This window comes from Salvelinus fontinalis, chromosome 17 (genome assembly GCF_029448725.1).
Source record: "Salvelinus fontinalis isolate EN_2023a chromosome 17, ASM2944872v1, whole genome shotgun sequence".
Taxonomy (NCBI): domain Eukaryota; kingdom Metazoa; phylum Chordata; class Actinopteri; order Salmoniformes; family Salmonidae; genus Salvelinus; species Salvelinus fontinalis.
Window position 1 is genome coordinate 38,726,191 of NC_074681.1, and position 25,522 is coordinate 38,751,712.

Consider the following 25,522-nt stretch of genomic DNA (forward strand, 5'->3'; position numbering starts at 1 on the left):
GGCTGATGGACCTCTTCAGCCAACATTCCGATATGCTCTAGACAGCTAGCGGGCCGCGGCTAGCAGATGGGCATTCAAGGGATGTCGTGACGGAGGAGCCTGTTGAGAACCCCATCGGGCGGATTACGTCGGTAGACCAGTCGTGAAGGATCGGCGGGGCTCCGTATCAGCAGTAAAAGGGGTCCAGGCCAATTGGCAAAATAGGTATTGTAGCCCAATGAGTGGCTGATGGACCTCTTCAGCTAGCCGGGAGATGGGCCTAGCATAGGCTAGCTCCAGGCTAATTGGCGCTTGCTTCGGGACAGAGACGTTAGCCAGGAGTAGCCACTCAGATAGCAGCTAGCTAGCTGCGATGATCTAGGTGAAAAGGTTCAGAGCTTGCAGTAGGAATCCGGAGATGTGGGGAAAATTAGTCCGGTAAGCTCTGGGTTGAATCGCGCTGTGCAGAAAGGCAGGAGTTGTGCGGGCTAACTGACTACTAGCTAGTTAGCTGGCTAGCTTCTGTTGGGGGTTCCGGTTCTAAAGTAAAGAAAATAGCAGATCCATTCCACATTGGGTGAGGCGGGTTGCAGTTGAGTATGTTGGATTTGAGGTTAAAAAATATATACGAAATAGATGCAAAGAAAAAAAAAATATATATACACACAAGACACGACGAAGACAAAGACGCCTGACTGCTACGCCATCTTGGAATTCAGCCTTGAAGCCAATGTAGAGAGGCTAGCACTGGAGTAATATGATTACATTTTGGGGTTTTAGTCAGGATTCTAGCAGCCGTGTCTATCACTAACTGAAGTTTATTTAATGCTTTATCCGGGTAGCCAGAGAGTAGAGCATTGCAGTAGTCTAATCTAGAAGTGACAAAAGCATGGATTAGCTTTTCTGCATAATTTTTTGATGAAAAGTTTCAGATTTTTGCAATGTTACGAAGATGGGAAAAAGCTGTCCTTCAAATATTCTGCATAGCAGTGAAAGTTAACGTTGTGTTTCTGAATGACATCACCAAGAGGTACAATATATAATGAAAACAATAGTGGTCCTAAAACGGAACCTTGAGGAACGCCTAAACGTACAATTGATCTGTCAGAGAACATACCATCCACAGAGACGAACTGATATCATTCCAACAGGTAAGATCTAAACCAGGCAAGAACTTGTCCGTGTAGACCAATTAGGGTTTCTAATCTCTCCAAAAGAATGGTGATCGATGGTGTCAAAAGCAGCACTATGGTCTACGAGCACAGATGCAGAGCCTTGGTCTGACGCCATTAAAAGGTAATTTACCACCGTCACAATGGCGGTCTCAGTGCTATGATGGGGTCTAAAACCAGACAAACATTTCGTATACAACAGCTTTTTACATTTTTCTTTTTGAGGAATGGGAGATTGGATATAGGCCGATTCATTTTTTTTTTAAATCCCGGGTGAAAGTTTGGCTTTTTCAAGATAGGCTTTATTTCTGCCACTTTTAGTGAGTTTGGTACACATCCAGTGGATGGGGATCGATTTATTATGTTCAACGTAGGAGGCCCAAGCACAGGAAGTTGCTCTTTCAGTAGTTTAGTTGGAATAGGGTCCAGTATGCAGCTTAACGGTTTAGAGGCCATGACTATTTTCATGAATGTGTCAAGAGATACTGGATTAAAAACCTTGAGTATCTTCATTGATCCTATGTCCTGGCAGTTCTGTGCAGACTCAGGACAACAGCTTTGGAGAAATACGCAGATTCAAAGAGGAGTCCGTAATTTGTTTTCTAATGACCATGAAGTTCATGAATTTATCTGCTGTTATGAAAGCTATCCTCTTGTTAAATGCTGCTTTTTAGTTATCCAAAATAAATTTAGGGTTGTTCTTATTCTCCTCAATTAAGTTGGAAAATAGGATTATCGAGCAGCAGTGAGGACTCTTCGATATTGCACGGTATAGTCTTTCCAAGCAAGTCAGAAGACTTCCAGTTTGGTGCAGCGCCATTTCCGTTCCAATTTTCTGGAAGCTTGCTTCAGGGATCGGGTATTTTCTATATAACAGGGAGCAATTTTTTTGTGACAAATGTGTTTTGTTTTTATGGGTGCGACTGCATCTAGGGCATTACTCAAGGTTAAATTTAGATCCTCAGTTAGGTCGTTAACTGATTTTTGTACTCTGATCTCCTTAGGTAGGTGGAGGGAGTCTGGAAGGGCATCTCGGAGTCTCTGGTTGTCCTAGAATTTATAGCACTGCTTTTGATGATCCTTGGTTGGGGTATGACCAGTTTTTGTTGCGATTGCAAACATAATAAGATGGTGGTTCTATCATGACACAAGGCGAGACCCAGATGCAGACACAGGAGGCAGATGGTTGGAGTTTAAGATGTTTAGTAATCCAAAAAGGAGTAGGCAAAAGAATGGTCGTGGACAGGCAAAATGTCAAAACCAGTTCAGAGTCCAGGAGGTACAGAGTGGCAGACAGGCTCGAGGTCAAGGCAGGCAGAATGGTCAGGCAGGCGGGTACAGAGTCCAGAACAGGCAAGGGTCAAAACCAGGAGGACTAGAAAAAGGAGAGCGTACAGGTGAAAAAACACTTGTTGACTTGGAACCTACAAGACAAACTGGCACAGAGAGACAGGAAGCACAGGGATAAATACACTGGGGAAAACAAGCGACACCTGGAGGGGGTGGAGAAAATAACAAGGACAGGTGAAACAGATCAGGGTGTGACAGGTCCGATAGTCCAGGATTATGAGGAAAAACATTTAGATCCACAATATTTATTCCACAGGACAAAACTAGATCCAGGGTATGACTGTGCATCTTGGGAGGCTCTACTGAAATACTTTTTGTACATATTTGCATGAATTGAGTGTGAGATTGTGTTGCCACCAGAGGTGCCAAGTACTCTCAGATGGCAAACAAAACGCTACCCAGTATGTACATGTACGGAAAAGTTTTTGGTAAGTTGCAAAATGTGTTCAGTATGCCATTTTCATTTGAGACTAAGTGTAATGTCATGGAACATCAAGACAATATTACACAGACTATTGAACCTAATTGAATTGACAACCACACAAACAGTCACTGAAGTGATACAAATGGACACTTGATAATGAATTGATGTTACTATTTTTTCCATCTGTATTTGATGTTATTGTAGACTGTGGTTTATAACAAAGTATTAACTCAAGTCATGATTATTTGTCTTATGTAGGCTGAACTAAAATATTATGTTAATTGTTTGATGCTCGAGTGGATATTTTTAACCATGTTCTCAGTGCTATTAACATTCTCAGTATTCCAAAAAGGGTAAAAAGCCTTGAATGAGCAAAGGGGGTCCTTTGCACTCTGAAATTTGGCTCAAGAATAGTGGCATTACGTCATTCAGTAGCTCGTTGTACTTTGGTAGTTCCTCAAACTTTTCCCGACGGAGAAAATGCGCGTCTGGCATGCTGGGACCATAGGATACTCCCACCATCTAGGAATTTGGGACTTTCCTTCCATATAAGGACTTTTTGATGTCAATCACAATCCAGAGAAAGGAAAAGGTGGAGCCTAAAATCGATGAAGGAAGGGTACAAATTCGTGTAAACGTTTTTCATTGGTTGCAGGAAAGAAAATAAAGGAAGTGTTTCGTTCACGCTGGAGTTAACTGGAAGAGAAAAGAAAGGAAACTGATACAAAAGTATCCATACGAAAAAACAAAGTACTCCTTTATAATCATGTCTGGCTCATCATTTAACAGAGGTCCCGCCTATGGGTTTTCTGCAGAAGTCAAAAGCAAGGTAAGTGTTCACGGAGTCGAAGTGCGAATGAATCACTTGCCTTATACTATTATACTGATATAGTGAAGTGTATTATTTATAGAAAAATGTGTATGCCTAGGTATTTTAGGCTATGATGTGAAACGCTATTAACATGGAACGGGCAATGACTTTTTGGAATTGCCTAAATAAAGCGCATGTCTTTTATTAACAATTACACAAGTTTTACCAGCTCCGCGCTATGAATATACTTCTGAAAATATTGTTCATTAATATGACAGCATGATAATACACATCTTTTAAGTTGGTTTAATTTTGGGAAGCGCTTAAAAAAGCATGGGCGTTGCCCTTGATATTGGCAATGTGGCAAGTTGAAATATGCGATCCCATTAGCTTACATAGTGAAACTGGTCAGTACTCTATAGAGTTGTAACTCTTTCATTCATCTGAGTTTGATATCAACCACCCAGAGGTCACACATCCTATCGTGATAGCAACTCCTGCATCCTGCTGTAGGTTGGGGCCTTGGTGAACGTCAATTGCAGTGCGCCGACGTGATGCGTGCTTAGACATGACTCCACAAAACAGTCCAAATAGAAATATGTTCTCATTCATAACAAATGCATATTCAAAAGTTAACCTTAACAGGAGACCGTGCCTGTGTCCTCCATCCAGAACATCAATATCACAACCAGGAGGTAACCTTCTCCCCCTCAAGCCAAATATAACTTCTATCCCACATGTACTGTTAAAAAAAACTAGTGGAGCAACCTTTGTGTTCTTGTCCTTAATTTGTTTTATTGTCTTACACTTTTTCAGTGTAATAGGATAAATGGAATTTAAACTCTCTGCAAAAGCCCCCAACCTGGCTCTTTAATTGTCAATGCAGAAGACTAATATAATAAAAATGTTTTCCTTTTTCTTTCATAAACAATTAACTTCACCCATCATGTTCCAAGTTATGTTGTACAAAAGAATACTCAGGTCTCCACTCTGCTACTGTAATCCACCTTGGACTCTACAAGGTGTTGAAAGCATTCCACAGGGATGATGGCCCATGTTGACTCCAATGCTTCCCACATTTGTGTCAAGTTGTTTGATGTGGACCATTCTTCATACACACGGGAGACTGTTGAGCGTGAAAAACCCAGCAGTGTTGCAGTTCTTGACACAATTTGTTGCACCTACTACCATACCCCGTTCAAAGGCACTTTAAATCTTTTGTCTTGCCCAGTCACCGTCTAAATGGCACACATACACAATTCATGTCTTGAGGCTTAAAAATCCCTCTCTAACCTGTCTCCTCCCCTTCATCTACACTGATTTGAACTGAATTTAACAAGTGACATCAATAAGAGATCATAGCTTTCACCCAGTCAATCTGTCATGGAAAGAGCAGTTGTTCTTAATAATTTTGTCAACTGTACATGGGTTAGTCTCTGTGCTGGGTGAGGGGTCCCATTCCTCCAGTTTACCATTGGCCCTCAAAACACACTGTACTGGTAGCCAAGTGGATGTCAAGCTTTTGGTTTCTTCTCATACTAAAGAATGATGTCCACGAGCTCTGGTCTTTCCCGCCATTGATTCAATGTGTTATTCAATTAGTTTTGGTTAACCCAGACCAAACAAGCACCGCTGGCCACCAATTGTGTATAATTATTTGAAGTATGAATTGCACATTGTTTCCACAGGTATTTATGAGAACTGTCATGTAAAATAAAGTGTAACCAACATGTTACCTACATATGTTTTGGTTGTGCCATCCTTTTCCCAGACTTCAGGTGAAACTTAAAGGCTTCCTATAATTAACTTTTTACCCCCCCCCCCCCCCCCCAGATTGCCGGAAAGTATGACCCTCAGAGAGAGGAGGAGCTAAGGGTCTGGATCGAGGATGTGACAGGATGTGTTATTGGGGAGGACTTCCAGAAAGGCCTGAAAAATGGTGTCATCCTGTGCGAGTAAGCTTATAAATGGGACCAGCATCCATCATCATCCTATTTGTAATGTCACCCTAATCATATGTAAGATAAGGCTTTATTGAGCCACGTTGTATTGTTCAGCCAGTGCATTTAACCAAAGGCAACACATCATAAACATTCAGCTAGCTACAGCATAATGAACCAAATGATACAATCCATGAATGTCCTGACTGTCCTCATAGTTGTCCGCTGTACACAGTAATGATTATGCTCCACAGACAATTTTCTCCTCGGATTCCTTCGGTTGCCTATGAGGTACTGAAGTCTCAGTCAGCAAGCTCTCTCTTTCTCCTCTAGACTGATCAACAAACTTCAACCTGGCTCTGTGAAAAAGATCAACTCGTCCACTATGAATTGGCATCAGGTGAGCAGCTTGGATTGTTCTCTCTACATAAGACTTGCCAGTACATCAATAGACTTGTACTGTACTTTGCCATGTGGTTTTACAGTTGGAGAATACATCTGAGCTGTTGTGCTGACCAAGCCTGTTTTTTTTTTACTAACATAAAAGCAGAGGTAGATTTTTACTAGAGGTGCAACTTTCTCTGGACCAGAGACTGTACTGAAGTAGAACATGGGTTAGAATAAGGTCCGAGGGGGTGTGGTATATGGCCAATATACCACGGCTAAGGGCTGTTCTTACGCAGGACCCAACGCGGAGTGCCTGGATACAGCCCTTAGCCGTGGTATATTGGCCATATACCACAAACCCCCGAGGTGCTTTATTGCTATTATAAACTGGTTACCAATGTAATTAGAGCAGTAAAAATAAACATTTTCTCATACCCGTGGAATACGGTCTGATATACCTCGCCTGTCAGCCAAACAGCATTCAGTGTTCGAACCACCCAGTTTATAGTGAGGACTTGGTGTGCAAGAGTTATCCGTTTAACTACATTTCTTAATTCTTTGCTATGTTAACCACTATGGCTATGACATCCCAAAAATGATTGAGAAGCTCTTTACTCATCTTGTCCTCTTATGCACTTTTCTGTTTCTAGCTGGAGAACATCACCAACTTCATCAAATCCATCCAAACGTACGGCCTGAAGCCCCACGACATCTTTGAGGCCAACGACCTCTTTGACAGTGGGAACATGACCCAGGTCCAGAGCACCCTGTTGTCTCTTGCTGGCACGGTAAAACCTTCAGTATTAAAGACTTATGAAACTTTTATTTTATATATGTTTTAGCTTGCACCCCTCATGAGAATAGCAACGTCTGTATTTTATTTTAGCCGTGCTTCTGTGATTTCCACTTGCATGAATCGTTTAGTATTGTACAGATTAAATGGCTGACCTTGCAGTAATGCTCTGTACAACATGGTTTTATCTTCATAAAGATGTTCCTGAAGCTAACATAATGGTGTCCCGTCTTTATCAACATATGGTGTAGGAAGTGGGATCCGAATACAGCAAGCCCCTAATATAACAAGCCCCTAATGTAGTATCTTGACACATCCAACCGTGTTGTGATTTCTGTACACTTTCCCCTGCAGGCCAAGACCAAGGGCTGCCAGTCCCGAGTGGACATTGGGGTGAAGTACGCAGACAAACAGGAGAGGCTATTCGACGAGGAGAAGATGAAGGCCGGACATTGTGTCATCGGACTGCAGGTCTGGGAGATTTAGGGCTGGGTGTACAGAACTTATTTTTTTTGGGGGGGGGGGGGGGGGGGGGGGGCTGCTGATAATTAGATTATTTTTTTTGTCAACGGGGAGGGGGTGCTGAGTTTTATTTTTTCTCCCCGTGCTGGTGTTTTGGTCCACTCCTACAGGAGTAATAAAGGCCTGGTGCACCCAGTGGATTTTTCAACATTATTCAAATTTGTATTTGTATCTATTCTGATTTTATACATTCCTTCGGCTATGTATAAGGGAATGCGTTGACCGTGATACCACTGAGGAGCATGTTGTTCTTTTTGCAGTTGCCAGCTCTGTCGTTTCCATCTTGCCGAACAAAATGTCAGTAGTAAGATGTTGCAAGTCAGCAATATAACCGGCTAACCCATAGACGGACAAGTCCATGTTATTGTTCTTATAAAACTCAGAATTGAATTGCATCTCGGCCTAACTTCTATTTAGTTTGGATATTTCCTATAGAAGGGTTGCATGTCGGATTACATCAATGGTTCCTAACATTTATAAGCCCTTTGGTTTAACTTATATTTGAGCCAAGAATAATATTGTTGATTTTAATGCTATCTACTCATAGGGATTAGCTGTCTGTCTGAAAGTCTCCATCTGGGGGAGGGTTGTAGTACTTTACTCATTCTTTGCCGTTTTCCCTTTAATAAACGATATGTCTCTTTCCGCAGATGGGGACGAATAAGTGTGCCAGCCAGGCGGGCATGAATGCATACGGCACCAGGAGGCACCTTTACGACCCCAAGGCTCACATCCTGCCCCCCATGGACAACTCTACCATCAGTCTGCAAATGGGCACCAACAAGGGGGCCAGCCAGGTAAAAGGAAATACAAGTTCTCACTCAATCATCTCACCATGTCTTAAAACTGAATCAAGGTATCAATATTGTCAATGGGGGAACTAACTGCTTCAGTGGACTTTGGCTATTTCTAATGGATTCTTGTTTATTCAGATGAGTACAAATATTTTAATTCACTGCTAACTAATTCATCGTTCCCTTCCTCTACTCTTCAGGCTGGCATGACAGCTCCAGGAACCCGCCGTGCCATCTACGACCAGAAGCTGGGCACAGACAAGTGTGACAACAGCACCATGTCGCTGCAGATGGGCTCCAACGCAGGCGCCAACCAGAGTGGGCAGAACTTTGGCCTGGGTCGTCAGATCTACGACGCCAAGTACTGCCCCAAGAATGAGGAGGAGGTGAACGGGGCCGGGGCCGACTATGTTGCCAACTACCAAGACGAGGGTTACCAAGAATACAAAGATGACACGGTGCCGGTGTACCAAGAAGAGGGGACGGATTATTAAAAGTGGGTTGTGCTTGTTGAAGATAGTAGAAACCTCAATGAAGGTGTTATTAGTTACATAGAATTTTTCACCTTTTGGGTGATCTCCTTTTGGTATTGGACAATAGTTCCCTCTTACCCTCATTAATTACTGGTTAGGACCAATATACACATATCTCACATGTACTATATATTATGAGGTTTTTATATACTTGTTGAAATGGCTATACGTATGTGTTTTTAAAGTGTAACTGCTAAAGCCAGTGCTTGTGTCTGAGCTTTTTTTCTCACAGGGAATTGTGTAAAGTGCTAAAGCCCCCTTGCCAGTTTCCCCCCTATACTAATGTAAGTAGGTAGATTTTAAAGGGGTGGCATATATGCCAAGGATTTTCATATACAAATATTGCCTAGAATCCATCTAAAATAGGATTCAAAGATTAAAAATCATCTGTGTTGAGAGGGAAAAGAAAGCTCTTAAACTTTCATTGGAATGTAGATTTAAAAAATAGTTATCAGTTAAAAAAATGGATTGTTCCATAGTTGGAATTTACCCATCCTTATATTTATATGCCTAAAAGTCATATTGTTAATGTAAACTATTTCTGTTTTCTTAACTGATGTGAATAATAATGTGAATTTGTTATATCTGTTTGTATCCATTCAGTACTCTTACTTGGTAATATAAAAGACAAGGTGTTTTGTAGTATCTGTTGAGAACGAGAAAATAATGTTTTGTGAACAAACCACTGTCTCATTTATCTCCCATTCTTTTTATGTATGCAGAGTACTGATCATATCTTTTTTTTTTTTTAGGAGGAAATATTTATTTTGTTTGCAAAATCAGAACTGGAGCCAAGGTTTGTTTTCTTTGGGTTAGAGTATCTTGGGGGGAAAAACATTCAGGCTTTCAACATTCCAAGCTGGGTACTGGATTAATTTTGTCAGTTATCTTCATTGTTTAATGTTTTACTGGATTCACTGATGTCTGAAAAGAGGACCAGACTTATTTTAGATTTTGAACTCTGCCATTCAAAGGGATTATTTTTATATTTCTGATTTAAAAATGTTTTTTTTTTTACCTAGACTGAAGGAAAATGTGCTTTTACTATCTTTGGTATTATATACATTCCTTGTGCTCTGCTTCGGGTCCTTTTCAATATAAATGGAAACATCTGTTAATGTTTGGAAGTGTGCATGACAAGTGAAATAAAGATGGACATTGAATACCAACCAGACTGATGTTACAATTAAAGAGTGTCTCATTAGTTCCATGTTTAGCATAACTTGTGCTAGGATCATTAGTTCATGTGGCTTTAGTTCGGGGATTATCTAGCATAAGCAATATTGTCTAAACAATGTCTGCGTACCATAGCCGGACATACTAATTTCATGGTATGTGAAAAATTCAGTGCTGTAGGCGTGGGGTTTTGAGTCATTTGGGTCTCCTAAGGGAATAGAGAAGTGTGTGAGCTTAAACATAGCACCCTCGAACAAACCCAGTGCTGCTAGATATCTGATTTACAAAGGCGTTGCACTGGTAGCCCTTGCTCTGCTTGACTAGCAGTTGGTGCAGATGATTTACAAATCAGTTGAAGCTACACACGCGTTGACACCGCAGGGACTGGGAGCACTATCAAAATATCTAAGCCAACTCTTATGTAACTTTGGTAAGTAGGCAGAAAACAAAGGGCTGTTGAAATATTCTTTAGAATACTTTCCAGGTGGTGGGCCAATGAAAATATCAAGATATATGACTGAAGTTATTCTCAACTTTAAATGACATTGGCTTGTTCAGTGCATGTGAACTTGTTGCCAGCTGTACAGTCCTTTTGGACTTACGCATAATATGAATATCTAGCCATGGTACCTGTCTTATTGAATATAAGAAAACTGACAATCACTTGTCTTTTACATGTCTGTAGTTCCTTGTCTATCCAGGTTTGGGTCTTTTATCATAAGGTAAGATAATGCACTGATTATAATTAATGTCATACAATAAAACATATGTAAATAGATTTGTAAAAACACAACTATTGGAAGCAACATTCTTTCTGCAATATTAAGCTAATCCACCCCTTAATAAAACTTTTTTTTAAACACAACTAAACATAGTCCATATTCTTGTTAATAGGTTGTTAGGATGAGCAGAGACGGTTAGCGTGTATATTTCCTCAGACGCAGTTCATCATGCAGTGGTCACCTGTAGGTTTAACAACAACAAAGCAGGTAGGATTAACTAAACCGGTTTCAAGTGAAGTACGTTTTCGGTAAACACACTCACTGCCTATTGTAAGGCCCCTTAGTTCTGGTCAGGGAGAAGAGCACTGCATTGGCACCCAAGGCCTTGGTGTCGGCAGTGCCAAGCAGCAGGGTAAGGACTCCTCTACTGAAACTTACCCCACAAGAGTAGTCGTTGTGTCACTGTGGTAGTGTTATAACTGTGTAATATAGTACCATATTGAGAGAGTGCCCCCTTGTGGATGTTTAATTTTCTAAAATAGCTGATCAACTTTTTAAACATTTGACTTGAATGGCACCTGGCCACATCTTGTCACTTCCCTCTCTTCTACATCTCACTAGGATAATCACCCAAAATCGTATTAAACTTGATTGGAAACCTGATACAAGCACAGTCGGGAATATTTACTGTTATTATGCATGAGCTTTGAGTGTGTGCCTGTTTGTCCCACAGAGCTCGCTGTGGCCTATGACCTTTGGGCTGACGTGATGTGTGGTGGAGATGATGCACACAGCACTTCGTTACGACATGGACAGGTTCAGGGTGTTGTTCAGAGCCAGCCCAAGACAAGCTGACGTCATTATAGTAGCTGGGACCCTCACTAACAAAATGGCACCTGTGCTCCCGAATGTATCACCCTAACAATTCTATGTAACAAAAGATTTCCTCCTCCAAAGGGTTGAAAGGAAACGGTGAGCATATTTGAATTCATTCCTTGTGGATGTCTTGACTACAATATCAGTTCCTTGTGTTGTCCTTGTTCTGAGTGGCCTGTGTTCTCTCTCTTTCCTTTTCGAACAGGTATTTACTAAATGCTAGAACCTAGATATGTGATTTCAATGTTTGATTAAACCCATCTTCATATGTTTTTTTTCCTTCTCACATGCATCATGTCTGACGGTCACACTTCCGTGTTAAACATTACGTTTAGTATCTCACAGAAGCTTGTGGTTTGTTAGCACTAACCTTGTCCTTGCATTCCACTAAATATAACCCATAGTTCAGTATGTTCTGACCACATAGAGCTATAAGTGTTCCTCTCTTGGTTTGAGTTGTGACGTTCTCTTTAAACATGATGCTGCACCAATGCAGAAGGTCATGTGTTGCTCAGTTGTCATGGTTGAGATTTTCTGTAACATTCGATCCTGTGAAAGTTACCACAACTTCGGTGCTGACCCAGTACAAAACCAAGAAGGGGAAAGCTATACTGTTGTTCAAATCAGCACTTTGATTGATGATGAGTTGTGTATTTGTACATGAGGTATCATGAAAGAAATTTGCCGATTGACGAGTTGGGTATGTAAAGTAATTTCATGTGAATATGTCATTATTTTCTCTCCATCAATCAGCTGTGCTAATGGAGGTGTCTACTACCGTTACTCTTATGCAGGATATGACCGCATTATTCCAGTAGACACATACACTATATATACAAAAGTATGTGGACACCGCTTCAAATTAGTGGATTTGGCTATTTCAGCCACACCCGTTAATGACAGGTGTATAATATCGAGCACACAGCCATACAATCTCCATAGAGAAACATTGGCAGTAGAATGGTCTTACTGAAGAGCTCTGTGACTTTCAACGTGGCACCGTCTAACTAGTCAGTTCGAAACATTTCTGCCCTGCTAGAGCTGCCCCGGTCAACTATAAGTGCTGTTATAGTGAAGTGGAAATGTCTCAGAGCAACAGCGACTCAACCCCAAAGTGGTAAGCCACACAAGCTCACAGAACGAGACCACCAAATTGAAAATCGCAGCGAGTGAAAATCGTCTGTCCTCGGTTGCAACACTCACTACCGAGTTCCAAATTGCCTCTGGAAGCAACATCTGCACAATAATTGTTCGTCGGGAGCTTCATGAAATGGGTTTTCATGGCCGAGCAGCCGAACACAAGCCTAAGATCACCATGTGCAATTCCAAGTGTCGGCTGGTGTGGTGTAAAGCTTGCCGCCATTGGACTCTGGAGCAGTGGAAACACGTTCTCTGGAGTGATGAATAACGATTCACCATCTGGCAGTCTGACGGACAAATCTGGTAACAAAGCTAGGTCCATACAGAAATGGTTTGTCGAGATCGGTGTGGAAGAACTTGACTGGCCTGCACAGAGCCCTGACCTCAACACAATCGAACATCTTTGGGATGAATTGGAACGCCGACTGCGAGCCAGGCCTAATCGCCAAACGTCAGTGCCCGACCTCACTAATGCTCTTGTGGCTGAATGGAAGCAAGTCCCCACAGCAATGTTCGAAGATCTAGCCTTCCCAGAAGAGTGGAGGCTGTTATATCAGCAAAGGGGGGACCAACTCCATATTGATGCCCATGATTTGGAATGAGAAGTTCAACGAGCAGGTGTCCACATACTTTTTCTCATCTATTGTATGTATCAGGTACGGAGATTTGATAGAGGTATTTACTGTCTTGTTCTTGTTTATAGGCTATCCTGCCACAGCAGAAGCTCTGATGTAAGGCACATTGCAGTAACGGAAGAAGATCAAGCAGATCTGGTACCGCAAATGAGGACCTGTTTGGTGTATTTACAGCTGGTGATTGACATTATATGGTGCAGTGAAATATGCTGGAGCAAATTAGGGTTACGTGCCTTGCTCAAGGGCACGCCAACAAATGTTTCACCTTGTCGGCTCGGGTATTTGAACCAGTGACCTTTCAGATACTATCCCAACACTCTAACCGCTAGGCTACCTGCGTTTGTTGGTAAATAATAAAATGCACATTTATTTTAATACCTGCCTATGTGCTATTGCATGTCAATGTATTTTTCTGTGAGGACTTTCATGAAAATGGATGGCATTTTACATTTGTCATTTAGCAGACGCTCAAATCCAGAGCGAGTTACAGTATTGAGTGCAGTACCACCACCTACCGGTCCAGTGAAAAATACAACTATTTTTATGGCCGGAAATAGATAACCGGATGTCTCTGTGAGTCGCGCGATATTGGGACCAACGAGAATTCTGAATGTTCTTTTCCCCGGAACATCAGGCAAGATGGTAGGTGACCAAATTTACAAGTACCCGAATATGACAATCTATGTCCATCTCAGCAAAATTATAAAGCATTCTGTTTAATAAATCATATATTTCGGTTCATCACCATTTATCAATCGGTACATTGCTAAATGTTAGGATGGAACAAGATTGGCGCTACCATAAAGCTTGGGATGTATGCTAATGACACAGTAGCCTGCAGTGCCAATGCTTTTCACCAAGTCACGTTTTCTCTTTTAGAGACATGAGTTCGGCACGAAATCCCGACTAAAAACAGTCGCTAGTAATGTTTTTAAGTATTTCACAGCAAATGCCTTGTTCAACATACAGCTGTTGTAGTTGGCCCACGATATCCACTGCGTTGAAGTAATTTGCGTTGCTTTCCTAGGCGGAAGTTGAGATCAAGAAGAAGCGTACCTTCAGGAAGTTCACCTACAGAGGTGTGGACCTGGACCAGCTTCTGGACATGTCCTAGTGAGTAAACCAATTATTTCAGTACTCCACCACTATATTTGTCCATATTGGTGGTTGCATTGTGGTATGTCGGTGAAAGCTCAGCTTTTACCGTGAGTGTATCCATCATACCAATGCTAAATGAACCCCATCTTGCAGAAGGGTGAAAGTCTGTGGCAGTGGCACTCGCTCTTTCGAAAGTTGGGTACATTTATGAATGGGCTGTGTTCCATTTGTTTTCTAAATTTTGCATTTCATACAAATCGTTATGTGATGAATTGGGCTTTAACTAAATATGTTCACTTAAGGCCAACCAGTTTGGGTATACCATGTAGTACAATTAGTGAAGAAACACTGACTCTGGCAGTCAGGATTCATTGTAATTTAACTCCCCTGTAAGTCTTCAGTCTGCTGTTTGGAGCTGATGTTTTACTGTGCATCTGAAAATGTCCCGGATGGATTTACGATCCCCCCCCCCCCCATTTCCAGTGAACAGCTGATGCAGTTGTACTGCGCCCGCCAGAGGAGGAGGCTCAACCGTGGCCTTCGCCGCAAGCAGCAGTCCCTCCTGAAGCGCCTGCGTAAGGCCAAGAAGGAGGCTCCCCCCATGGAGAAACCTGAGGTGGTGAAGACTCACCTCAGGGACATGGTCATCCTGCCTGAGATGGTCGGCTCCATGGTCGGAGTGTACAACGGCAAGACCTTCAACCAGGTTGAAATCAAGGTGAGGTTTGGGGGAGATCGCTGGACTCGCATACTCAATCATGGACACTCTTACTGACAGTTGTGGCTGCTTTGTGTGATATCTTGTCTCTACCTTCTTGCCCTTTGTGCTGTTGACTGTGCCCAATGTTTTGTCCTGCTGCCATGTTGTCTTTGGTCTCTCTTTATGTTGTGTTGTCTCTTGTCGTGATGTGTGTTTTGTCCTATATTTTTAATCCCATCCCCGCAGGAGGCTTTTTGGTAGGCTGACATTGTAAATAAGAATTTGTTCTTAACTGACTTGACTAGTTTAAATAAAGGTTTAACATTTTATTTTATTTTTTAAATACACCTAGCATGGCTGGGCCTCCCCTGAGATTGTAATTGTAAAAAATGTTTTGCTTTTTGCTGGTTTCCTCATACTCTTGCCCCTCAAGTGCACGCAATGAATCTAAATTTGTCTCACCTTTTGCAACAACCCCTGATTTTTGTCCGGGAACACTTATTCTTCAGGTGTTGTATAGTGTCAACACACTAGAGAATGTAGTTACTTTTTAGTCAAGGTTGTATTCTAGCTGAAATGTCAAGTAATAGGATTGTCCTGCTCAGCACTAACGTTGTACATTTCTCTCTCCAGCCTGAGATGTGTGGCCACTACCTGGGGGAGTTCTCCATCACCTACAAGCCAGTCAAGCACGGTCGTCCCGGTATCGGAGCGACACATTCTTCCCGTTTCATCCCACTGAAGTAGAATGGCTGTGGTCTTTGTATAAATAAAATTTGAGTCCCCACACACTTGTCTGTTGGCTTTCAATTAAAAAATGTTTGCTTGAATTGTGACATGATATTTTTTTACCCCATTGGACATGGTTTGAATTACCCTAAAGGAATTTGGTTGTAAATTGCCTTATTTGAGTTAAGTCCACATATTTCATGCATTTGCTTAACTGCACAAAGATTTTTTTTTAAATATTACCCTTGGTGCTTCTGCCAATGTGTCAAATTAATTGGGTCCAGTTTTTGTTTAATGGGCAGAGTTGAACTGCTGAATTTGCATAAAAATTATTACCACTGTAAACGGGTAAAATTCGGTGGTTTGTGAGGTTATTTTGCTCAAAGAACATGACTGCCAAACATTCACATGTGTAGTCAACAAACCCCTAGCTTGCACTGGCTGGTGCATGTCTAGTAAACTGAATTGCATAAAGGCGATATGGGCCTTCACACAGTTTATTTTTTTGAATATCTATCTGCTGTTTCCAATGCAATAATCTTGAGTAATTTACTACTTGGGAAACTCATGCCAATACCTACTGGTTACATTTGAGTGCATACCATTTGTTATATTTATAACAAGGAATAATTCTTGTCTCATATCCAACCAAATCAAGATTTCTGGTTAGGCTTCGCTCACGCAGCATGATCACTGCCGAAGAGGAGCCCAGGTTAAAGTTTGCTGGGTGTTCTTAGTGATCAACGTTTACGTCTAGCCGCATTGTGATTAGCGTCATGGCAGCAGCATTAAGACTTCCGTTTTTCCTAATTTTGCCATTCAAAATAAATGTCAGCGTTTTACCGCAATGTGTATGATATGAAATAATGTTTGCAGCTTTCATAGTGTATAATAGGGGCGGATTGGCCATCTGGCAATGACAGATGGGCTGGACCATGTTTTAGATGGGTGGGCTGGTCGAAATTCACACTAAAAGAAAAAATATGTAAGTAAATAACAAAGGTGCCATGGCCGGCATTCCATGGACCTGTTAAGATTTTTTTGTAAAGATTTTGTGCAATTTTTCTGTTAGAAACGCAGCAAAAAAAGAAACGTCCTTTCACTGTCAACTGTGTTATTTTCAGCAAACTTAACATATGTAAATATTTGTATGAACATAAGATTCAACAACTGAGACATAAACGGAATACGTTCCACAGACATGTGACTAACAGAAATGGAATAATGTGTCCCTGAACAAAGGGGGGTCAAAATCAAAAGTAACAGTCAGTATCTGGTGTGGCCACCAGCTGCATTAAGTATTGCAGTGCATCTCCTCCTTATGGACTGCACCAGATTTGCCCGTTCTTGCTGTGAGATGTTACCCACTCTTCCACCAAGGCACCTGCAAGTTCCCGGACATTTCTGGGGGAAATGGCCCTTGCCCTCACCCTCCGATCCAACAGGTCCCAGACGTGCTCAATGGGATTGAGATCCGGGCTCTTTGCTGGCCATGGCAGAACACTGACATGCAGGAAATCACGCACATAACGAGCAGTATGGCTGGTAGCATTGTCATGCTGGAGGTTCATGTCATGATGAGCCTGCAGGAAGGGTACCACGAGGGAGGAGGATGTCTTTCCTGTAACGCACAGCGTGGAGATTGCCTGCAATGACAACAAGCTCAGTCCGATGATGCTATGACACACCGCCCCAGACCATGACGGACCCCCCACCTCCAAATCGATCCCGCTCCAGAGTACAGGCCTCGGTGTAACGCTCATTCCTTCAACGATAAACGCGAATCCGACCATCACCCATGGTGAGACAAAACCGTGACTCGTCAGTGAAGAGCACTTTTTGCCAGTCGTGTCTGGTCCAGCGACGGTGTGTTTATTTCCATATGCGACGTTGTTGCCAGTGATGTCTGGTGAGGACCTGCCTTACAACAGGCCTACAAGACCTCAGTCCAGCCTCTCTCAGCCTATTGCAGACAGTCTGAGCACTGATGGAGGGATTGTGCGTTCCTGGTGTAACTCGGGCAGTTGTTCTTGCCATCCTGTACCTGTCCCGTAGTTGTGATGTTCGGATGTACCGATCCTGTGCAGGTGTTGTTACACGTGGTCTGCCACTGCGAGGACGATCAGCTGTCTGTCCTGTCTCCCTCTAGCGCTGTCTTAGGCATCTCACAGTACGGACATTGCAATTTATTTCCCTGTCCACATCTGCAGTCCTCATGCCTCCTTGCAGCATGCCTAAGGCACGTTCACGCAGATGGCATCTTTCTTTTGGTGTTTTTCAGAGTCAGTAGAAAGGCCTCTTTAGTGTCCTAAGTTTTCATGACTGTGACCTTAATTGCCTATCGTCTGTAAGCTGTTAGTGTCTTAACGACCGTTCCACGGGTGCATGTTCATTAATTGTTTATGGTTCATTGAACAAGCATGGGAAACAGTGTTTAAACCCTTTAGAAGAGCGAGCCGGCTAAAATCATGATTTGGTCAAACAGTATAAGTGCAAATAAGTGCATTATTATCCTCATGATTTTTTTTGACCCCTTTTTCTTCCCAATTGTGATCTTGTCTCATCTCTGCAACTTCCCAACGGGCTCGGGAGAAGGTCAAAAACCTCCGAAAAATGACACGCCAAACTGCGCTTCTTAACTCCCGCCCGCTTAACCCGGAAGCCAGTTGCACCAATGTGTCATGTCAGAGGAAACACCGTTCAACTGATGACCGAAGTCTACCTACAGGCGCCCGGCCCGCCACAAGGAGTCACTAGAGCGCAATGAGCCAAGTAAAGTCCTCCTGGCCAAACCCTCCCCTAACCCGGACGACGCTGGGCCAATTGTACACCGCCCTATGGGACTCCCGGTCAAGGCCAGTTGTGACACAGCCTGGGATCGAACCCGGTCCTACAGTGACACCTCAAGCACTGCGATGCAGGCCTATCCTCATGATTTGTGTAATGAAAGTTTCTGCCCAGCCCTTGTGGCATCGCTGGGGTATTCTGCTGTGATGAGCGAGCCACTCTCCTCTCTCCCCCAAGCACTCGAGAGAAAAAGGTGTTCTGATCGTATAACAAAATGCAATTGCAGGAGAAACACAGCTTTGGAAGCTTCATCCACTCGTCCTTGTCAAAGAGAGGAGGGTCTCAGCTTTCTGTAGGTATAATTTATAATCTTATAATCTTTAATTTAAGATGCAACTATTTTACAACCAAGATATTTGATAGGGCTTTCAGATGTGGAGCTGCACCTCAGCGAAATGCACACAAGCCATTTCGAGGGCATAAGCCTGTAGGTCTCATGGGTAGTTGCCTACAACTGCAAAGTTTTTTTAGTACATAAAATGTACTGTTGGATGAATACATATAGTACTAGCATTGGGTATTATATTTAGAGTTCTACACTGAACACAAGTAGAAACGCAACATGCAACAATTTCAAAAATTTTGCTGAGTTACAGTTCATATAAGGAAATCATTCAATTGAAATAAATTCATTAGGCCCTAAATAACTATGGACATCTATGGATTTCACATGACTGGGAGTCACAGATACCTTAAAAAAAAGGTAGGGGTGTGGATCAGAAAACCATTCAGTATCTCGTGTGAACACCATTTACCTAATGCTGCACGACACATCTCCTTCACGTAGAGTTGATCAGGCTGTTGATTCTGGCCTGTGGAATGTTGTCCCACTCTTATTCAATGACTATGCGAAGTTGCTGGATATTGGCAGGTACTGGAACATGCTGACGTACACGTCAATCCAGAGCATCCCAAACATGTTCAATGGGTGACATGTCTGCTAAGTATGCAGGCCATGGAAGAACTGGGACATTTTCAGCTTCTAGAACTGTGTACAGATCGTTGCAACATGAGGCTGTGTATTATCATGCTAAAACATGAGGTGATGGCGGCAAAGGAAAAGCAAGACAATGGGCCTCAGAATCTCCTCACTGTATCTCTGTGCATTCAAATTGACGTAGATAAAATGCAATTGTGTTTGTTGTCTGTAGCTTATACCTGCCCATACCATAACCCTACCACCATCATGAGGCACTCTGTTCACAACGTTGACATCAGCAAACAGCTTACCCACATGTCTGCCATCTGCCCGGTACAGTTGAAACTGGCATTCATTCATGAAGAGCACCCTTCTCTAGCATGCCAGTGGCCATTGAAGGTGAGCATTTGCCCATTGAGGTCGGTTACGATGCCGAACTGCAGGCAGGACAAGACCCTGGTGAGGATGATGAGCACGCAGATGAGCTTCCCTGAGAAGGCTTCGGACAGTTTGTGCAGAAATTCTTCAGTTGTGCAAACCCAAAGTTTCATCAGCTGTCCGGGTTGCTAGTCTCAGACGGTCCTGCAGGTGAAGAAGTTTATGTCAGAGAATTTAACGTTCAATTCTGTGGCAACAGCTCTGGTGGACATTCCTGCAGTCAGCATGCCAATTGCACGCTCCCTCAAAACTTGAGATATCTGTGGCAAAACTGCACATTTTAGAGTGTGCATGGATGCCATTCCATTTGCGCCGTTCCATCAATTATCATGAGCCGTTCTACCCTCAGCAGCCTCCACTGCTGTAGAATCTATATACGGTACAAATATTTCACTGTACAGGAAAAACTATTATGTGTGCAGATGTAAAGGGGGGTGGGGGGTACTTAGTAGCATCTGTAGAATCTGCATATGGTGTTATTTCATGGGGGACTGAGGTCTTTGTGCCCTGCCGCACTTTCTCTCCAACCATTCTGTTGCTCCCAATGCAATACACTATAAGCCTATAAATTACATATTGGCTTATAGAGAGAAAACTATTCTAGATGCCGAATTAAAAAGTATGTATGCCGATGTATGTGCTGGGCGCGCAATATGTATATAAAAAATTGAACTCGGCAAGTCAGTTAAGAACAAATTCTTATTTACAATGACGGCCTACTCCGGCCAAACCCAGACGACGCTGGGCCAATTGTGCACCGCCCTATGGGATTCAACCTGGATTCGAACCAGGGACTGTAGTGACACCTCTTGCTCTGAGATGCAGTGCCTTTGACCACTGCGCCACTTGGGAGCTATTTTAGTGTACCTATATTTAGTGTGGTCTCTCTCAATCAATTGATTATACTAGACTATAGAGCCCCACAGTGGAGGTGTCATAATAGGGAATTCCCATAGTGAATTTTCGACACACAAAAAATAAGGTCTGTGTTTCGTGCAGGTTTACACTGGCGTGACGGTTTTGATAGCCATGTAAATCTCTCTCTCGTACAATATATTTGGCTCTACCTACTCTCAGATTCTAAAATGCTAATTAGCGTCAAAGCAGACTACAAATCTCTGCACATCATCTCCAGCTGACACCTATGCTAACAGGTATTGTGTCCATTTAAAAGTTGCACAAGACAGTTCACAGAATTGTCAATTGAAAGAAATGTAGCCAATTTATTAATCCCGTAATGTATATAGTTATATATATAACATTATATAGTTAATCCAGAGATTCTTACCTTTTCTTCAATTCGGCAGGCTGTCCAGATCTCTGTGGTATTTGTAGTTCTTTATGATAACCACATTAGCAGCTAATTAGCGGTTCATTTTTTTAAGGGTAATTGCGTGCGAATGTATTGATAAAAGTCACCGTGTCCTAGAGAGATTTGCACTGTTATCAAAACGTCAAACCAGGTTAAGTGTTTCTAAAAATCCTCTTTGATAAAAATGGTGGGGAAATGATTGACACCATTTCCCTGTTTGACTGCTAGGTTGTATGGTTATTATGACTCATACTGTGGTACTCTATAGGCCCAGGGCCCGAGGCAATACGAAGTGCATGCTTGGAGAAGCACAGGGCAAAGTTATATTTCTAACTTCCTTTCTGAGTTTTTGCGCTGCTGGGATGGTGTGGCTACACTGCATTACACTGCAATGGATATCCCAATCATGAGCCCTGGCCTGCCCTACTCTTGAACTGATAGTGACTCTGTTGTCTGTGGGGATAGTTAACTGTAAATGCATAGATCAGAATGATTTGACAAAACATATGTTAAATTAAAATAATGCTGTTGAACAACCAAATCTGAAACATAAATTGTATGGGGTTGCAGGGATGTTGTGGAGGATCAGAAAGTTAAGAATCACCTTTTTTAAAATAAAATAAATGTTTGGATTACCATTCTATTTTATTGGCAATACTTTCAATTATGCAACATAATGAAACATTTTATTTCCAATTTTGGTAGGGATTTGCCAAAACTTTGCAATGGCCAATTGGAAAACCCATTGTTATCATTCTTAAATGGAGAATGTTTGGAACCACCAAGACTCCACCTAGAGCTGGTCGCCCAGCCAAACCGAGCAATTGGGGGAGAAGGGTCTTGGTTAGGGAGGTGACCAAGAACCTGATGGTCACTCTGACAGGGCTCTAGAGTTCTTCTGTGGAGTTGGGAGAGCCTTCCAGAAGGACAACCATCTCTGCAGCATTCCACCAATCAGGCCTTTATGGTAGAGTGGCCAGACGGAAGCCACTCCTCAGTAAATGGCACATGACATCCTGCTTGGATTTTGCTAAAAGTCACCTAAAGACTCTCAGACCATGAGAAACAATATTCTCTGGTCTGATGAAACCAAGATTGAACTCTTTGGCCTGAATGCCAAGCGTCACATCTGGAGGAAACCTGGCACCATCCCTACTATGAAGCATGGTGGTGGCAGCATCATGCTGTGTGGATGTTTTGGGATGACCTCAGACTGGGGTGAAGGTTCACCTTCTAACAGGACAACGACCCTAAGCACACAGCAAAGATAACGCAGGAGTGGCTTCGGGACAAGTCTCTGAATGTCCTTGAGTAGCCCAGCCAGAGCCTGGACTTGAACCAGATCGAACATTTCTGGAGAGACCTGAAAATAGCTGTGTAGCAATGCTCCCCATCCAACCTGACAGAGCTTGAGAGGATCTGCAGAGAAGAATGGGAGAAACTCCACAAATACAAGTGTGCCAAGCTTGTAGCTTCATTGAAGGGCACCTACTGGTAGATGGGTAAAAAAAGCAGACATTGAAAATCCCTTTGAGCATGGTGAAGTTATTAATTACACTTTTGGATGGTGTATACACCCAGTCACTACAAATATACAGGTGTCCTTCCTAACTCAGTGGCCAGAGAGGAAGGAAACTGCTTGCGGATTTCACCATGAGGCCAATGGTGACTTTAAATCAGTTACAGAGTTTAATGGCTGTGATAGGTAAAAACTGAGGATGGATCAACAACATTGTAGTTACTCCACAATACTAACCTTAAATGACAGAGAGCCTGTAGAGAATACAAATATTCAAAAACATGCATCCTGTTTGCAAAAGGCACTAAAGTTAATACTGCAAAACATTTGGCAAGAAATTAACTTTATGTCCTGAATACAAAGCGTTATGTTTGGGGCAAATCAAACACAACACATCACTGAGTACCACTCTTCATATTTTCAAGTATGGTGGTGGCTGCATCATGTTTTGGGTATGCTTGTCATCGGCAAGCACTAGGGAAATTTTTAGGATAAAAAGAAACTGTAAAGGCAGTCAATGTTGTTCTCCTCCTCAAACGAGGAGGAGCATGGATAGGACCAAGATGCGGATTGAGGGAAATAAGCCATCTTTTAATGAAAAACAGCAAACAAGACACTACAAACTACAAAACAACAAACGTGACTAACCTTCAACTGTCCTGTGAGGACACAGGAACAAACACCCACAAAACACCAGTGAAACCCTGGCTGCCTTTGTATGACTCTCAATTAGAGACAAACAATACACACCTGTCTCCAATTGAGAATCATACCAGGCCGAACACAAAACCCCACATAGAAATACAAACATAGACAAACCCACCCAACTCACGCCCTGACCAACTAAAATGAATACAAAACAAAGGAAAACAGGTCAGGAACGTGACAGAACCCCCCCCTTAAGGTGCGAACTCCGGGCGCACCAGCACAAAGTCTAGGGGAGGGTCTGGGTGGGCGTCTGTCCACGGTGGCGGCTCTGGCGGTGGACGAGGTCCCCACCCCACCATAATCAATCCCCGCTTCTTTATCCCCCTCCCAATGACCACCCTCCCACTAACCCCACCTAAATGAAGGGGCAGCACCGGGACAAGGGGCAGCACCGGGACAAGGGGCAGCACCGGGACAAGGGGCAGCACCGGGACAAGGGGCAGCACCGGGACAAGGGGCAGCACCGGGACAAGGGGCAGCACCGGGACAAGGGGCAGCACCGGGACAAGGGGCAGCACCGGGACAAGGGGCAGCACCGGGATAAGGGGCAGCACCGGGATAAGGACCAGCACCGGGATAAGGGGCGGCAGGTCCTGGCTGAGGGACTCCGGCAGGTCCTGGCTGAGTGACTCCGGCAGGTCCTGGCTGAGGGACTCCGGCAGGTCCGGGCTGAGGGACTCCGGCAGGTCCGGGCTGAGGGACTCCGGCAGGTCCGGGCTGAGGGACTCCGGCAGGTCCGGGCTGAGGGACTCCGGCAGGTCCGGGCTGAGTGGCAGCTCCGGACTGTAGGGCAGCTCCGGACTGTAGGGCAGCTCCGGACTGTAGGGCAGCTCCGGACTGTAGGGCAGCTCCGGACTGTAGGGCAGCTCCGGACTGTCGGACGTCTCTGGCAGCTCCTGACTGGCGGGCGTCTCTGGCAGCTCCTGACTGGCGGGCGTCTCTGGCAGCTCCTGACTGGCGGGCGTCTCTGGCGGCTCCTGACTGGCGGGCGTCTCTGGCGGCTCCTGACTGGCGGGCGTCTCTGGCGGCTCCTGACTGGCGGGCGTCTCTGGCGGCTCCTGACTGGCGGGCGTCTCTGGCGGCTCCTGACTGGCGGGCGTCTCTGGCGGCTCCTGACTGGCGGGCGTCTCTGGCGGCTCCTGACTGGCGGGCGTCTCTGGCGGCTCCTGACTGGCGGGCGTCTCTGGCGGCTCCTGACTGGCGGGCGTCTCTGGCGGCTCCTGACTGGCGGGCGTCTCTGGCGGCTCCTGACTGGCGGGCGTCTCTGGCGGCTCCTGACTGACGGACGGCTCTAGCGGCTCCTGACTGACGGACGGCTCTACTGGCTCGTGGCAGACGGATGGCTCAGACGGCGCTGGGCAGACAGATGGCTCAGACGGCGCTGGGCAGACAGATGGCTCAGACGGCGCTGGGCAGACAGATGGCTCAGACGGCGCTGGGCAGACAGATGGCTCAGACGGCGCTGGGCAGACAGATGGCTCAGACGGCGCTGGGCAGACAGATGGCTCAGACGGCGCTGGGCAGACAGATGGCTCAGACGGCGCTGGGCAGACAGATGGCTCAGACGGCGCTGGGCAGACAGATGGCTCAGACGGCGCTGGGCAGACAGATGGCTCAGACGGCGCTGGGCAGACAGATGGCTCAGACGGCGCTGGGCAGACAGATGGCTCAGACGGCGCTGGGCAGACAGATGGCTCAGACGGCGCTGGGCAGACAGATGGCTCAGACGGAGCTGGGCAGACGGGCCGTTCAGGCACCGCTGGGCAGACGGCAGACTCTGGCCGGCTGAGACGCACTATAGGCCTGGTGCGTGGTACCGGAACTGGAGGTACCGGGCTGAGGGCACGCACCTCAGGGCGAGTGCGGGGAGAAGGAACAGGGCACACTGGACTCTCGTGGCGCACTCTAGGCCTGGTGCGTGGTACCGGAACTGGAGGTACCGGGCTGAGGGCACGCACCTCAGGGCGAGTGCGGGGAGAAGGAACAGTGCGTCCAGGG

General features: G+C 44.3%; 2 protein-coding genes and 1 non-coding gene across 3 annotated transcripts; all 3 read left to right on the forward strand.

Annotated features, from left to right (window-relative positions):
* Positions 1-3,529: 3,529 nt before the first annotated feature.
* LOC129814319 (calponin-2-like) lies at positions 3,530-9,874 on the forward strand. The gene is made up of 8 exons (XM_055867385.1): positions 3,530-3,754; positions 5,570-5,691; positions 6,010-6,076; positions 6,714-6,851; positions 7,211-7,327; positions 8,029-8,175; positions 8,373-8,668; positions 9,458-9,874. Exons 1-7 carry the CDS (start codon positions 3,692-3,694, stop codon positions 8,664-8,666), a joined length of 948 nt encoding a protein of 315 aa, XP_055723360.1. The 5' UTR covers positions 3,530-3,691; the 3' UTR covers positions 8,667-8,668; positions 9,458-9,874.
* A 3,915-nt stretch (positions 9,875-13,789) lies between these two features.
* On the forward strand, positions 13,790-15,841 carry LOC129814320 (40S ribosomal protein S15-like). Its single transcript, XM_055867386.1, has 4 exons — positions 13,790-13,896; positions 14,282-14,367; positions 14,836-15,070; positions 15,686-15,841. The coding sequence occupies exons 1-4, from the start codon at positions 13,894-13,896 to the stop codon at positions 15,797-15,799; spliced, it is 438 nt and encodes a 145-aa protein (XP_055723361.1). The 5' UTR covers positions 13,790-13,893; the 3' UTR covers positions 15,800-15,841.
* LOC129814626 (small nucleolar RNA SNORA35) lies at positions 14,422-14,559 on the forward strand. Its single transcript, XR_008753337.1, has one exon. It is a non-coding gene; the product is annotated as a small nucleolar RNA SNORA35 (small nucleolar RNA).
* Positions 15,842-25,522: the final 9,681 nt, after the last annotated feature.

Bases quoted from the DNA above. Each gene is read 5' to 3' on its own strand.
- LOC129814319 (XM_055867385.1), top strand. From the start codon at position 3,692: ATGTCTGGCTCATCATTTAACAGAGGTCCCGCCTATGGGTTTTCTGCA. The intron at 5,692-6,009 runs GTAAGCTTATAA...TTTCTCCTCTAG, and splicing joins AATGGTGTCATCCTGTGCGA to ACTGATCAACAAACTTCAAC. The intron at 6,077-6,713 runs GTGAGCAGCTTG...TTCTGTTTCTAG, and splicing joins CCACTATGAATTGGCATCAG to CTGGAGAACATCACCAACTT.
- LOC129814320 (XM_055867386.1), top strand. The intron at 14,368-14,835 runs GTGAGTAAACCA...CCCCATTTCCAG, and splicing joins CAGCTTCTGGACATGTCCTA to TGAACAGCTGATGCAGTTGT. The intron at 15,071-15,685 runs GTGAGGTTTGGG...TTCTCTCTCCAG, and splicing joins TCAACCAGGTTGAAATCAAG to CCTGAGATGTGTGGCCACTA.